Source organism: Furipterus horrens, unplaced genomic scaffold (genome assembly GCF_987537825.1).
Source record: "Furipterus horrens unplaced genomic scaffold, mFurHor1.1.pri manual_scaffold_6, whole genome shotgun sequence".
NCBI lineage: Eukaryota > Metazoa > Chordata > Mammalia > Chiroptera > Furipteridae > Furipterus > Furipterus horrens.
In genome coordinates, this window is record NW_028327176.1 from 86,425,571 (window position 1) to 86,441,564 (window position 15,994).

General features: G+C 40.2%; 1 protein-coding gene across 3 annotated transcripts; it reads left to right on the top strand.

The window, feature by feature from the left end:
* Nucleotides 1–273: 273 nt before the first annotated feature.
* PSMB9 (proteasome 20S subunit beta 9) lies at nt 274–4,814 on the top strand. Of its 3 annotated transcripts, none has more exons than XM_090282179.1 (7): nt 274–521; nt 2,051–2,196; nt 2,324–2,391; nt 3,028–3,159; nt 3,782–3,911; nt 4,137–4,278; nt 4,636–4,814. In XM_090282179.1, exons 2-7 carry the CDS (start codon nt 2,167–2,169, stop codon nt 4,761–4,763), a joined length of 630 nt encoding a protein of 209 aa, XP_090138305.1. In that variant the 5' UTR covers nt 274–521; nt 2,051–2,166; the 3' UTR covers nt 4,764–4,814. The 3 variants fall into 3 exon arrangements, with proteins under 3 accessions (XP_090138305.1, XP_090138306.1, XP_090138303.1); XM_090282180.1 differs by having other exon boundaries at nt 275–521; nt 2,051–2,187; XM_090282177.1 differs by lacking the exon at nt 2,051–2,196 and having other exon boundaries at nt 276–521.
* The last annotated feature ends 11,180 nt before the right edge of the window (nt 4,815–15,994 follow it).

Below are 15,994 nucleotides of genomic sequence, written 5' to 3' on the forward strand. Positions count from 1 at the left end.
GGGCTGGCCGGGGCTCCCGGAAAGTCCCGAGAACCGGCTGAGCCTGGTCGCCCTGGCTAGAAGCGAGCGGTTTATGGGAAAGAGAAAACGAAAGCGCCGCGGGCTCACTAGATCCGCCCACTTACCACCGTGCCCGCCCAGACTGTTTTGGGAGAGGGCGTGGAAATCAGATCTGAGATTCCGGGGACCAACCTTGGTGCTCCACCTTCTCCACCACGCACACCTGTCCCTCCTCCTTTCCTTGCCCGCTCGGGTGGCATCCACTAGTCAGGACTTCCCAACCCTAGTCTCAGGGCGAGGCTCTAGGTCACCTGTCTCCAGGCAGATCTGCCCCACACAGGTTAGGCCGGAGTGCGAAGCCTCGCAGTGCGGACATTGGCGCCCCCTGGCGGGTGTGGCGAAGGGGCGGGGCTGCAGGCTGTTCGCCTAGCGCCGTCTCAGGTCGGAATACAGTGCCCCAGGCAGCGAGGAGCAAGGAGCGAGGCGCTGAGATGCTGCGGGCGGGAGAAGTCTGCACTGGGGTAATGAGTCTGGGTTTAAGAGTTAGCAGAAGGGTGGAGAAGGTGGAGCGACGGGGGTCTCTGGAAGCACCAAGGAGTGAATGAGGAGACCAACAAGAGTGAGGAGGTAGTTTGTAGTCCCCAGTGCCCCAGGCCCCACAATGAATACAGAGCGTTTCCATTCTGCAGGGGATTATCTAGGGGCCCGCAAAGGGACTTGCCCGCGAGGCTGGTGGAAAAGGGGTGCATTGGCTCTTAGCTGGAAGTGTCGGAGGGGAAGCTGCTCTAAAGCGCTTTCGCTTTCATTCTGGACTAGAGATAGGGGCTGGTTAAATCAAGGGACGGGGTTGGAGGAGGTGCAAAGATAAAGAAATGGTGCCCTGGGTGAAACCGGACATTTGGGAAACGGGAATATGGGCACTGATTTGAAAAGGGCCAACTCATCACACAGACTTTTGATAAACTGGCACCTGGGTAATCATGGCCCAAGAACTGATAATCGAGGTTCCACGTGAGCCCGTGGTACCCTTCCCCAGGTTGGCCCAGTAGGGCTCCTGCTTGGCCCCAATACTGCCAGCTGCCTTCCCTGCCCATCCCCGTGCATGTGCTGGGGACTTGGCTGGAGGGGTGGGCGATGGCAGCAAGGCTGGCTGGCTTCTGCTCCCAGACTACTGACTGCCACCACACTTGACTTGGGGGCACTTTGTTCAGAGAAATAACCCTGAAGATGTGGTTGTCCCTGTCCTCTGGGCCTCTGTTCACGGTGAATCGGTAGGTAAATCAGTATGTGAGAAAGCACTGCCCTGGCAGTATCCGGAGGGCCAGAATAATTTATGGAGCATTGAGAAGTTAGAAAATTGTCCCTCGCTGACAATGAGCTGCAGAAAGCGGGAAGTACAAGTCCATCAGGAGATGGCATTTAGACCTGGATTTTAGTCCCAGGTCTGCTGTTAATTGTGTGACCTTGGACAAATCACTTACATTCTCTGACTCAGTTTCTCATTTGAATCAGGGATCTTTAAGGCTTTTTCCAACTCGACAGATGTAGAAAAAATGTAGCTTTATCCTCCTTTACTCTTCCTTAATTTCTTTTCTTGACCTGGAAAAGTAAGCTCAAACTCTTCAATCAAATCCTCGCTTGGTACAGATCTCTTCTCCTGACTACTGAGATATCTATTTACCTTTTGATCAGAAAGCCTTAAATGAAATCTTTATTTTAAACTGCCTCATGTTCCTTTCTGCTTTTCTCCTTCCTTAAGACATGGCCAGGCTGACCACCGTTACACTCGATGTTTTCCTGTGTTCAGCAAACTGAATGGCTCAGTTCTGATTAAGAAGGGTTTGGTGGAGGATTCTGGGTCCAAAATAGACCTGAGCTTGTTTTCAAGGCCACAGTAACTTGCTCTGTCAGGTCCCTACCACATCTGAACACACAAGCACATGTGATGGAGATTGTAATTCATTTGTGAGGCTGCCCCACTGGTGCTTGGGAAGGCTACCTGAGCCAGACTTCTGCCTCTAGGAGCCTCATCCCTACTTCTCTCTTTAAGGTGAAAAGGATTCCACTAGGAAGTTGGGGCTTACACTGCAGTTCCTCCTGTGCTGTCCCATGGCCAGGCTGTGACATTCTCTTGCAGCCAGGAGAGACAACAGAAAAAATGGAAAGATGGAGAAAAGGTCCTATACTGGGAGTCAGGTCTGGCCTGAATTACGGTGTTACCTTGAGCCAGTCCCCTCCCCTGTCTGGCAATGTTTCCTCACCTCTGACATGAGGGGATCAAGACTCATCCTGCCCTGACATCCCATTCTCTGTGCCTCTGCAGACAACCATCATGGCAGTAGAGTTTGATGGAGGTGTTGTGATGGGTTCTGATTCCCGGGTGTCTGCAGGGTAAGTATCAGTGAAGGTATATGCTTTGGGAAGAAACAAATGGCCTCCAAAATGCATTTTTTAAAAACCCATTCATGAAGAGCCTGGTGAAGTACAGCTTTGGAGAAATGGATTTACCCTTTCAGAAAGGTCATTATAATAAGATATTGGGTGGGTGTTTGGGTCCCATCCATCTATATTTAGAGATAGAAAAAGTCATTCTGACCAGCAGGTATCCTAGTTTCTCATCTATCACATGTTGAACTAATTTTGCCTTTCTCCCTGCTGGCCAGTTTCCTCACATGCAAAATGAATATATGAGATTAGAGCAATATTACTTTATGTTCCATAGAACATATAACTTCCTCAGGACGATTAACAGTAAAGAAAAATTAATGAGTGATAAAAGTAGCATTATTCTTAACTTAGTATTTTTTATTTTATTATAAAATCTAAGCCAGGAAATAAGTCTAATTTTGATTGCTTGCAGTGTTTCATTTACTTGAGAGGGTTATTTGCTTCCTGCTTTAATCCAAGCATTAAATTTCATGCATTCTATGCTGTTCTCTTGCCAAATAAATTTGAGAAACACTAGACAATTAACCTCAAAAATTCCTGCAACTCTAACACTGATGACTGTTGACTCCTTCCCTACAGAGATGCTGTGGTGAACCGGGTGTTTGACAAACTGTCCCCCTTACACCATCGCATCTACTGTGCACTCTCTGGTTCGGCTGCTGACGCCCAGGCTGTGGCCGACATGGCTGCTTACCAGCTGGCGCTCCATGGGTATGAAGCTTTGGGGTCCTCATACTACCCCCGTTAGAGCTCCTCATACAGTGGATGCCAATTTCCAGGAGCACTGCAGTGGAAAAAAGAAAAATTCTGGTTTAAACTCCTGCTTTTATTAACTTTTAACTGGCACTTGAATCTCTCCAAGTTGGTTTCCACATCTGTAAAGTAGAGATAATAGTACCTACCCTATATCACCACATAGTTGTTTTGAGAATTATATGATAGATAGATGTGAAGGCAGTTTGAAAACTGTAAATCACTATCCTAATATAAATAATGAGGAAGAAAAGGATGATGTGGCCCAAGGTCATTGGGGCGAAGTAATGCTTATCTGCTTTTACCCATAAGGGCAGGGCCCTGGTAGCCCAGGGAGTTATATCATTGTGGGGGTGGGGGGGGTAGGGGGGGACAGGGTAAAGGAGGAGCATGATTGAAATCTTCTTACTAGTTGGTGGTGTGAGGCTCGATTCCCCGGCACATGTGGGAGGGGAGCTGGAGTTTGACCCCTATGGAAGTTATAGGTTTCAGGTGTCACTTGGCAAAGATGATGGTAATGGCACACAAGAGTGGAACTTCAGGAAATTATATTGACCCTTCTTTCTAACATTTCCTTCAGGATGGAACTGGAAGAACTGCCACTTGTTCTGGCTGCTGCAAACGTGGTGAAAAATATCAGCTATAAATATCGGGAGGAGCTGTCTGCCCATCTCATGGTAGCCGGCTGGGACCAACTCCAAGGTGGCCAGGTGAGTCTCTCCCAAAGCACTCACCCTTAAGGTTCCCCACTCCTCTCAAGAGGGAGCTGGAGTTATTTGTTCTTCCAAAGACACTGCCTCTTAAAACACGGGACAGTCTCCACTGATTGGGGTAGGAAATACTGGGGCTTCACTGCAGGGGAGACCACCTGCTTGTCTCAGTGACAAGAAGAGGATTGGTGCTTCTTCAGTCTGACTTGAGGATGCCTCCCCCAGGTATATGGAACCCTGGGAGGAATGCTGACTCGACAGCCCTTTGCCATTGGTGGCTCTGGCAGCACCTATATCTATGGTTATGTGGACGCAGCATATAAACCAGGCATGTCCCCTGAGGAGTGCAGGCGCTTCACCACAAATGGTAATTAACCAAGCGGAAGGGTACCAGGGGAGGGTTTTTAACATGGGTAGGAGGTAGAGTAGGAGGAACAGGAAGAGGAATATATGGGTAACCATTTAATTCAATGTCCAGACTGGGACACTTTTGAAAGTGAAAGGGACAAATGCTCAACTGTATAGATGGGAGTTCAGGACAGAGTTCTGAGTATAGCAAATTAAGATAATGGGTTACCGTAAGAACCAGTGGTGTGTTGGAGCTGTCTTAACAGCTCATAGGTTGGAAGGTGGTGGTAAGCATATGGACAGGAGGGGAAGGAAATGATTTTTGAAGTTAAGCCATTCTCTCTGTCCTTCTCTCTCCAACTTGAACCCTCTGCAGCTATTGCTCTGGCCATGAGCCGGGATGGCTCTAGTGGGGGTGTCATTTATCTGGTCACTATTACAGCTGCTGGTGTGGACCATCGAGTAATCTTGGGCAATGAGCTGCCGAAATTCTATGACAAGTGAATCTTCCTCAGATGCCCCTCCTTGCTTTGTAATAAATTCTCTAATATGTGACACAGTCTGATCAATGGGAAATGGGTGCTCAGAGAGATGAAGCTTAGGTGTGGGGCTCCTTCCTTCCCAGGTGTCAGCATACCCTTTTTATTCTTTTGCCCCCATCTCTAAAACATCTTTCCCAAGGGAAGGAGGCTGGGGAGTATACTGGGAAGGGCCCCATACATGGCAGGTCATCATGTACTGAGTGATTCTGAAATACTGGAAACAACAAAAATTTATTCTGGTGCCCCAGGGATGAGGGTGGAAGTTGAGGAATAGGGACTCATGCCTTTAAGGCTAAGACCAGCAATTTTCAAGTGGTGTGCCACAGCAAACAGTGTGTGGCAAGAATTTTTAAAACATGCAGTACCTGACTAGTCAGGGCACTGACCACTTTTCCCTTAGATTGTCAAATAAAAAAATAAAATAACGACATCCAACACAACAATAGCTATACCTATTTTTTCTCAAACCAAGAAAAATGCATTTTTTGGTGTGCTACAGAATTTTAGCGATCAGCTTATGTGTGCCAAGAGATGAAAAAGGTTGAAAATCACGGCTAAGACTAACAGATAAGACAGCGACACACGTGAGAGTTCACCAAGAGCACCAGCAAACTCACCTGTAAAAGAATTCCTTTTATAATGCATTCATTTACACCAAAGCTCAATATATGATAAATGCTTAAAGTTTTTAAAAAAGCATTTCAAAGGTGACACTTGTGAATTTCAAAAGATAATAACAACAACCAAAAAATCTGTATTTATTAAATGTGGCATTTGCTAAGTGCTTATAAACTTTCTCAGAACCCAAACAAAAAAACCTGTATAGTGTCAACTGATGATTGCACTGGGAAACACAATTTTGGTTGAGTTAGACCTGACACTTGTTTTTGACTAACTTTTTTCATCTGAATCCAAAAATGACCGCTTTTTCTCTATCACATCAACTTTTTAAGGTACAAGATACCCCTTCTTTGTCCCCAAAATCATACAAAATGTACAAAGGAAAATAAAGAAAAAATTACCTGAATATACTGTTCATTTAGAGTTGTTTTATTCATGTAAAGGCTATATATTGTTACTGTAAGTCAAATTGTGTACAAGTAGTAAAGTTCTGCTATCAGACATACACATTAAGGTAAAAATTTACACTTACAGCATTTTGAAGCTCTCCAAGAGTTTCTGAAAATTTCAGTGTAATTCTGTGTTCGTGTATTTCCAATAAATTCCTTGACAAAGTTTTTGAATGACAACCAAGAATTCTTTTGGAGTTCTGACGTCGTCCCGATGAAATGTTCATCTTTAATGAGCTGATGAATCTGTGGACCATCAAACACACCAGCCTTTATCTTTTCAAACAACAGGCTAGGAAATGCCAAAATGAGATACTTGAAAGAGTGTCCTTCAGTTGGCAAAGCTTTACAAATTGCTTCATGAGACCCAGTTTTATGTGCAGAGGTGGGAATATAATGTTCTTTCTGTCAACAAGTGCCTCATGTACAATGTTTGGATCACCAGGTTTGAGGTCAGATCTTGGAGACCAATTCAACTCCACCCAATGCTTTTCATGAGCTCTGCTGCCCCACATACACAGAAAACAGGGATACTTGGTGTATCTGCATTACTGACCAAGAAGGAAGAATACCATTTTAAGGTCAATACAGATGATCCAGTTGTGCTTGTGATATTGCAACAGATCAATGACTCTCTTTATGTCTTCATAGTCTTCATGAAAACAAACTGAATGGCCAATTGGGACTGCACCAAATAAATTGCCATTGTGGAGGAGGACACACTTCAAGCTCCGCTTTGAGCTATCGATGAACAGTCGCCATTCAGTTGCGTTATAGATTGGAATTCCCAAATCCTCCATTAAACCATGTATGTTATGGCAATACACAAAGCCACCATCACTTTGAAAGTACTGCAGAAATGCACTTTCCCTTTATCAAAAGTAGGATACCTTCACTCCTTTTTCAAGCAAGTTTTTCTTGTGCAGTCTTGATGCTAGGAGTTCTGAAGCCTTTTTGGATAGTCCCAAATCTCATGCCAAATCATTCAGCTCATGTTGATCAAATTCCTTATGAACTAAGTCATCTTCAATTTCAAAATCTTCATCATTGCTGTCACTTAGTTCTTCACCGTACTTCTGTTTTTTGAAAGAGGGTAGTTCAATGAAAACTGCCACTGGGATTTCAGCTGAATGAGGCGCTGGGCATAGAGCTGATGGTAGACTAGGATACTCTATTTTACATTTATTTTTCTTGTTATAGTCTGACATTTTCACTATACAAAAGTAACAGTCACTTGAATGATCTCTGGGCTCTCACCAAACCATAGGTATACCAAATGGCAATTTATCACATGTTCCCTTCTTCAACATCTGTAAACTCTCAACACACCTTGTAAGGGGCCCAAGACTGATCTTAATCACCAAGTCTTACTTTAAAATATGCAAAATAGGCTTACCTGACAAATGCACTGATGTTTGTCCTTTGACTGGGAATGGTGAAACTGCTGCAGATATAACAAAATGAATCAGGGTTGTTTAGGCACTTACAATGAGAAATAGCAGAGGCAGACATGATCTGAAGGAAAGGAAATAAGTACATATGTAAATTTTTTTAAAAATTCTGCTAACTCCTTGTATACAGACAAGAACTCAGACTATACTTCGGAATATGATTCACTATATAGAGCGTCACACAACCTCTCACCACACTGTCTCATGTGTAACTGAATAGCCTAGACAAGTATGAACCTATCACTGGTCTCCAAGGTCATCCCCCACCCCTCCCCATTTGAGGGAGGTTTGCTCTCAGCCAATAGGAGAGCACTAGTGCTTCCTTCGATTCAGGCTTGATCCAGCTTAGAGTGGTCGCATTAAGATAAGCTGTAGAGAAAAAACTTGATGTGTTAGAAGAAAACTAACTGCAGTTTTGAAATCAGCATGCCTATTTAAGTCTAAAACAGCTGAAAAATCGAAATCAACAGGAATTATGTTAGAAATTGTTCCCCAGTGGTGTTGGTACAATTCAATGCCAACAGTAATTCTCAATTGAGCTGCGATGAAGGACACTTCATTCAGTGCAAAGAGCTCAATGATGGAAATAGGATTCCAGGAACTCTTTTATAAGGTTTGGCTCTGCTGGCAGGAACATAGTGTAGGCCTCTCCCTGAAGTGCAGTTTGTGTGAGAGCCCCTCTGCAGAAATTACTACTAGGCATTTTTTTTTTTTTTTTTAATTTGAGCTCAGTTAGCCACCAGGAGCCCTTCTTAGTAGGTGTCTTTTTTCTCAGGTTCACAAAAGGTACTTCTGTTTAAGGACAGAGGGAGGCTTAGGAAGAGTAAGTCACTTGATCAAAGTCACGGTGAGTTCAGAAGCTGAAATCAGCCCTTCCTCTACCAGTACATCAAACTTTCCATTCCCTCAAACTTTATATATCATCTCCTCCTTAAAATCTGCAATAATTAGTCAAGCACATTAGTCGCCACTTAGGAAATTGAAGTTGTTACCAGATGCCTGAGTTAACTGTATTAAACAAGCTGAGTTCTGATCCTACCTTTGTTGTGCACTTCCTGAGTGAAAGGACACATTGTTCCTCCTGGGGGGCAGCATTGCCTCTTCTGTCAAATGAAGTTGTTGAGCGACTTCTGTGGTGGTTTAGAGCTTTGACATCCAATGCCAGTTTGCTAATAAGTGAACAGTGAAGAGATATAGGACTACTTAACAAAAATCTTATTAGGCTCCCCAGGAAGCTTCTGCCTGCTTTTCTTTCTGGACCTCAAGCTAAACATACAAATTCAAAGTACCCTAAAAATAGTCTTATGCCTTTGGGGGGAGGATCTAAAATTACTAAAGCCTTGAGTTCTTTCTAGCCATGATATTTAATTTGTTTTAAAGTTTAAAATAATAGTTTAGAAGCCTACCTCACCTGGTGATCACAACTAGAAACTGGAGAGTAGACCAAAAAGAAGAAACAAAGCAGACAGACTGTGAGTCAGAACTTGGAGTGGCAACTCCCTGGGGTGGTTTTCAGTTGTTTTTCCTCTTTCTTCTCATGGCCTCGGGTGAGAGCTGCAGTGCAGAGCCAGGAGACACCCCATGTTCTGGCCAAAGGAACCAAGAAAAGAGACCCTGTCGATGGGAGAGGGCAGGGGAACCTCCGAATGAGAGCAGGAAGAAGGGGATTCCTTCACTCTAGATGTAAACCTCATGAACACTGGAGACCACTGAGCTGCACGTGCTCATGATATATCTTAAACAGCATAGCAAAGATTTAGATCTTTTAAAATCAGAAGGCTATCTTGGCCAAAAAATTATGTTTTTATGCCCCTTATTCTAAAATGGGCTTCTAGTAACTTCCAGAGACAGACACAATTTAAAAAGAAGAAAGAGATGAAGAAGAAATTGAAGCAAAGAAAAATAAAGTTTAGCAATAAGTGAAGCCAAAGGAACTCACAAATAATCGAGTCAAAGTGCAGAGAAACCAAGAAGGGGGAGAATTGATGTATCAAATGTGCTATTAAGAAGTTAATTTTATTGGCCCTGGCTGGGTAGCTCAGTTGATTAGAACATCGTCCCTAAAGGCCAAGGTTGCAGGTTCCATCCCCGGTCAGGGCACGTACAAGAATCAAGGAATGAATGCATCAATAAGTGAAACAACAAATCAATGTCTGTCTCTCTCCCTCCCTCTTTCTCCCTCTCTCTCTTTCTCTCTCTCTTCCCTCACCCTCTCCCTCTTCCCTCCTCTTTCCTTTCCTCTCTCTCTAAAATCAATTAAATTTTTTAATTCCTTAAAAAAAGTTAATTTAATTAAAAGTTATATTACTTTTAAAAAAAGAAAAGAAAAGAAGTGAAGCCAAGGGGTAAAACTAATATAAAACCTAAGTATCTTTCTTTTTTTTAGGTGTGTGCTGGAACTGTCTTATAGTGCCTAACAAGAGCTGATTGTAAAGTATTCAGGAACTTTGAAGGGCAGTTGTTAAGCAGTGGTAGTTGGACCTTGACCATGGCAAAAATGTTTATGCCACAGAAACCAACAATGCTACCAATCAGACCTTTCCCCACAGAGAGCCCGTCTACCAGGACACATTTATCAGCCAACTATAGATGGGTGGGAACCAGCTGGCTCTGAGCTACAGGATAGTGAAAGCAAAGAAGGAAATGAAATTAGGTACAAGATTCAAAAGATTCATTAAGAAATGAAAAGCCATAAAAAACATAAATTTTTTCAAGTCACAAGACATTTACTGAGAGAGAATATGCACTATGCCATATAGAACACTCCAATAAAGTCCAATGTATTAGTATCTTTGAAACTATATATGTTCTGTGGACAGACTGTAATAAAATTAGAACAACAACAAAAGGATACCTGAAGTCCTCATGGTATGCAAACAAAGAAAAAATTGATAAATTACATGGACTTAAAAAGCAATCATAAAGGAAATTAACTCATTTAGAACAAGGTAGTAAAAATGTTATATATCAAATTTTGATATGAATCAAACACAGTTAAAATAGTACTTAGAATTTTATAGCTTTGAATATACAGTTATTAGAACAAGAAAACTTAAAAATAAGTAACCTAAAAATTCTCCTAAAAAGTCTGGAATAAGGGCAATTGAACAAACCTAAAGAAATAAGAGGGAAAGTATAAAGAATGGAAAGTAATTTAATAGAAAACAAAACTATGTAGTAAAGATTCACAACTCAGAGCTGCTTCTTAAAATTTATTTGTGGGATATTCAGACTTAGAACCAGACTGACCATGAATAAAGGGGAGAAAGGAATGAACGAACAAAATACAGAATGAAAAGGAGGGAATAGGTATCAGATGTAATAAAGATATGAAACATAAATGGTTTTATGAATAAGTATATGCTAATAAATATGAAAACTTCTGTGAGATAGAAAGTTCCTAGAAAAATTTAAGCTACCAAAATTATAAGAATACAAAATTTGACTATGCCAAAAAGCATTGAAGAAATAAAAAAAGTTGCCAAAGGACTCTGATAAAAGTAATTTAAAAATAAACCTGTCCAGATGGTTTCACAAACGAGAAACCTCAAACATTCAAGTAATATGCAACTCTTACTTTATATATTTTTTCCAGAAAATAGAAAAAAATTAAAAGATACTCAGCTAATGTTATCAGGCTAGCATAATCTTGATTCCAAGTTTAGGTTTGGCGAAGTCAAGAAAAGAAAATAGGCACATTTCACCTTGAACATTGTTTGGAAGAATAAATACTTACTTATAAACTGAATTCAACAGTATTAAAAATAATAATGCTATATCAAGATCAAATAGAAAATCCTTAGAATGCAAGGATACTTCAATATAATAAAATATATTACTATAATTCACCATATTCATAGACTAAAGAGGAAAAATCATCTGCTTTTCTCAGTCAATTAATAAAGGCATTTTAGCCCAGGCTGGTGTGGCTCAGTGGATTGAACACCGGCCTGTGAACCAAAGGGTCACCAGTTTGATTCCCAGTCAGGGCACATGCCTGGGTTTCAGGCCAGGTCCCCAGTTGGGGGTGTGCGAGAGACAACCACACATTGATGTTTCCCTCTTTCCCTTCCTTCCCCTCTCTCTGAAAATAAATAAATAAAACTATTTTTAAAAATAAAGGCATTTTATAAAGTTAAATATCAGTTTATGATTTGTGAAAAACAGTTAAGGAACCAGGAATCAAGTAAAACTTTCTTATCGTGGTAAAGGTTATATTCCAAAAGATCTATGACAAGCAGCATACCTAATGGAAAAAAATCTTAGGTGCACAAGATAAGAACACTCACTATAATTACTAGTCAAACAGCAGTGGAGCTCAGGCTAATGCATAAAGAAAGAAAGAGAAATAAGAGGACTGAAAAAAACTATTGTTACTCGAAGATTATATAATCATCTACTTAAAAATAAAAAACAACAAAAGCAGCAAACTATCAAAATAACAAAAAAAACAAACCAAGATTTTTAGCCATAAGAACAACTTACAAAAATTAATAGCATTTCTCTACACCAGAATAACCAATAAGAAATACAATAAAAATTAGAAATAAGTTAAAATAGCTGAAAAACTATTAAAGTATTTACTAACTCAATTAAGAATTCATAGAAGAATTTAAAACTCTTAGTTATTGAATATAATTTGAAATAATAGAAAATAATTTTGCATTCTTGGATGGGATCATGATCTTATGAAGATAGCAATTGCCCCCCCAATTAATCTTTAAATTGAATGTAATCCCAATTGAAACCTCACTTAACCTTTTTTTAAAAAAAGGTTTTTTAAACTTATTTTTAGAGAGAAGGGAAGGAAGGGAGAAAGAGAGAGAGAGAAACATTGAGTGAAAGGGATACATTGATCAGTTGCCTCTCCCATGCTCCCAACCAGAGACCTGGCTCGAAACCCAGGCATGTGCCCTCACTGGGAATTGAACCGGTGGCCTTTGGGTTTGCAGACTGCACTCAATCCTCTGAGCCACACCAGCCAGGGCCCATTTGACCTTTATGAGGAAATTTATAAATTTACCCTGAAGAATATATAATAGGATAAAGGTCTTCAAATATCTAAGCAAACCCTTAAGTAAAAGCAATATAAAGGGAGACATCTTAAGAAACATTAAGACATTCTATGGAACTATGGTTGTTATGGCCAATAAACATGAAAGGATGTTCAATGTCAGTAACCATCAGAGAAATTCAAACTAAAACAACAATGACATACCATCTCACACCTGTCAGGGTAGCTATCATCAATAACTCAACAGACAACAAGTCCAGGTGAGGATGTGGAGAAAGGGGAACCCTTTTGCACTGTTGGTGGGAATGCAGACTGATGCAGCCCTGCAGAAAGCAGTATGAAAATACCTCAAAAAAATTAAAAATGGATCTGCCTTTTGACCCAGCAATCCCACTTCTGGGAATATAGCCAAAGGAAACCAAAACACTAATTTGAAAGAACCTAAGCATCCCTGTGTTCATTGCAGCATTATTTACAATCTCTAATATATGGAAGCAGTGCAAGTGTCTATCAATAGATGAGTGGGTAAAGCAACTATAGGACATTTACACAATGGAATACTACTCAGTCATAAAAAAAAATTTACGCTTTGTGACAGTACAGATGGACCTGGAGAACATCATGCTAAGTGAAATAAGCCAGTCAGAGAAACACAATTACCATACGATCTCACTCATATGAGGAATCTAATGAACAAACTGAACAAGCAAAACAGAGACAGACTCATGGATGGAGAGCAAATGACAGCTGGTGTGGGGGGTGGTGTTTAGGGGGTAGAGGGATTAAGCAAAAAAGATAAAGAACCCATGGACATCACAGAGTGGTGATTGCTGGGTGGAAAGGGATATGAGGGGACTAAATGGTAATGGAAAAAAATACAATAAAGGTTAAAATTTTTAAAAGAGAAGAAAAAGCATACTATAAATCCAGTAATTATTTTTTTTTAAAGATAAATTGATAAAGGAATGGAAATCCAAAATGAGGTCTGGAAGTAGAGGACTGACAGACAAGCCCATAAATGTATACATGGGAACCTAATATACAATAAAATTAGCACCATAAATTAATGAGGAAATAATGGATTGTTTAATAGGTGTTATTATAAAAAAATGGCTCACATATAAGGAAACACAAAGCTGGATCCTAACCTAATGTTACATACAATAGAAGGTGAGTTGAAGCCCCAAAAGAGAAATGGGAAACTTTAAATGTAATAGGATAAAATACAAAAATTACGTTTGTCACCAGAGACAAGGAAGGACTTCTTTCTATAAATTCCCTGAGATGATAATAGGAAATGTTTCATTGCATCAAAATTAAAGACTTTTTTTAAACAAAGGCCATGGACAACTCTTACAGACAAATAACAGAATGTGAGAGGATAGTTGCATTGTCTCACACCAACCAGGGATACTATCCAGAATTGCATGCAATGAACTGCAAGTCAGTAACAAAAAAGCAGCAACCCCTAGAGAAAAATGCACAAGGGACAGACAGGGACTTTACAGAAGAGGAAACAAAAAAAATAGCAAGCATTTGAAGAGATAATTAAACTCAACAGTAATCACAGGGAAAACAAATTTATACATAACTTTAGAGCTATTAGACTGGAAACATTAGGGTTAAATAATACCAAGTACTGGTGAGAAAACAGGGATAAGGGAGCCTCTTGCTCTGCTAGTGAAAACAAATGGGGACAGCCCTTCTGGAGAGAATTCTGTGATAATAAAATTCAGTGCAAAACATACTATGATCCAATAATTCTACTCTTGGGAATACACACACCCCCCCACACCTCCTGCAGGCCCATGAGAAGACTTGTACAAGGATGTCATCTGTAAGTTATTGTGGTGGCAGAGAAATAGAGGCCAACTTCGTGTCTACCAGAGAGACGGTAGGAAAAGTGTTGTGAATGCACACCCTGGAGTATTATGAAAAGGTTAAAAAGAAGTACATTAAATGCACAAACAATAACATGGGTGGATATTTAAAACAGAGGGTAGAGGGTACATACAAGTAACAGAATGAGCTTATTTAGCACAAAATTACTCATGTTAAATAAAAAATAAATATACACAAAACCACACATTTGTAATAATACAAATAAGAAAAAGATACATATAAAACATTAGAATGCTTGCATTTAGTGAAGGAAAGGAAATTGGAAGTGGAAAATGGGGATAAAAATGAATAAGTAGTAAAAAACATAGGATATTTTGTATGGACCAATGATAAGCATGTACCATGAACTGAAGAATATAATTAATTCTACCTTATTGTCTAAAAATTTTAAAAAGTCAATGACTCAAAGAAAATCAAAGCTCTGAGAGCAATTTCTTCTATATTTTCACGACAAATAATAGATAATTTCATATTTTTCCCATCCAATAAATAAACAGGAAACATAAATGTTCCATTGAAGATCAGGATTTAGAGAGGATAGGAATAAAAAATACTTAGATTTTCCCTACATTTGCAGCACCTCTCTCCAATGCATATGCATGCATAATTTTATTCTAAATCTTTCAGTATCTAGTTAACATGTTCTACTTTTATTTATGTATGTATGAATTTATTTATTTATTTAAATTCTCGACACTATTACAAATGTCCTCCGTTCTCTTCCCTTTGCCACGCCCACCCAGTCCTCACCCCCACACACACCCCCACCCAGTCCTCTGTCCCCTGCCATCACCAGATATGTTGTCCATGCTCATGGGCTATGCATATATGCATATATGTTCTTTGGATAATCTCTTCAAGTCCCCCCCACCGCTCCCCTCTGAGATCTGTCAGTCTGTTCCATGTACCCATGTCTATGGTTTTATTTTGTTTGTTAGTTCATTTTGTTCATTAGATTCCACATATGAGTGAGATCATATGGTATCTGTCTTCTCTGACCGGCTTATATGGACTAACTTTGGTCCTTATCAAATTCTTTTCTTTTTTAAAAATTTTATTTATTTGTTTGTTTCTTTGTTTATTTTTAGAGAGAGGGGAAAGGAGAAAGAGAGGGAGAGAAACATCACTGTGTGGTTGCTTCTCACTCGCACCCCCAACTGGGGACCTGACGTGCAACCTAGTCATGTGCCCTGACTGGGAATCGAACCAGCGGCACTTGGCTCACAGGCCGATGCTCAATCCACCTTACCAAATTCTTAACCTTGCTCTTTATGTGCATGCATTATAAGAATAAAAATGTTTCAACTCCATTGGGCTTATTCAGAAGCATTGAAAATAGGGTCTGATGATAAAGGTTGTAAAGTTGTAGAAATATTAATCACATAACCCCACAGGGTCTCTTATGCTAAGGTAAGGCTACCAATTGGGATGGATTTGGACCCTGAGATATGAAATGGAGGCATATGAACAGATACAGGGATGTCTGAGGACTATGAAGCACCAAGTTCCCTGGACATCTTTGTGGAAGAAGCAGACCCCGTGCTCTACAATGGGCATTATTGAGATAATCGAAATTATGACTATAGATGTGAGTATTTGATCATATTGAATCAACTTTAAGTGTCTTGGGGTGATGATGGTATTGTGGTTATGTAGGAGAAATGTCCTTGTTCTTAAACTATGACAAACTATTTCAGGGTGTAATGTCATTGTGTCCACAGATTACTGTCAAATGTTTAACAAAATAATCCCTCAA

Bases quoted from the DNA above. Each gene is read 5' to 3' on its own strand.
- PSMB9 (XM_090282179.1), top strand. From the start codon at position 2,167: ATGGAGAAAAGGTCCTATACTGGGAGTCAG. The intron at 2,392-3,027 runs GTAAGTATCAGT...CCTTCCCTACAG, and splicing joins GATTCCCGGGTGTCTGCAGG to AGATGCTGTGGTGAACCGGG. The intron at 4,279-4,635 runs GTAATTAACCAA...AACCCTCTGCAG, and splicing joins CAGGCGCTTCACCACAAATG to CTATTGCTCTGGCCATGAGC.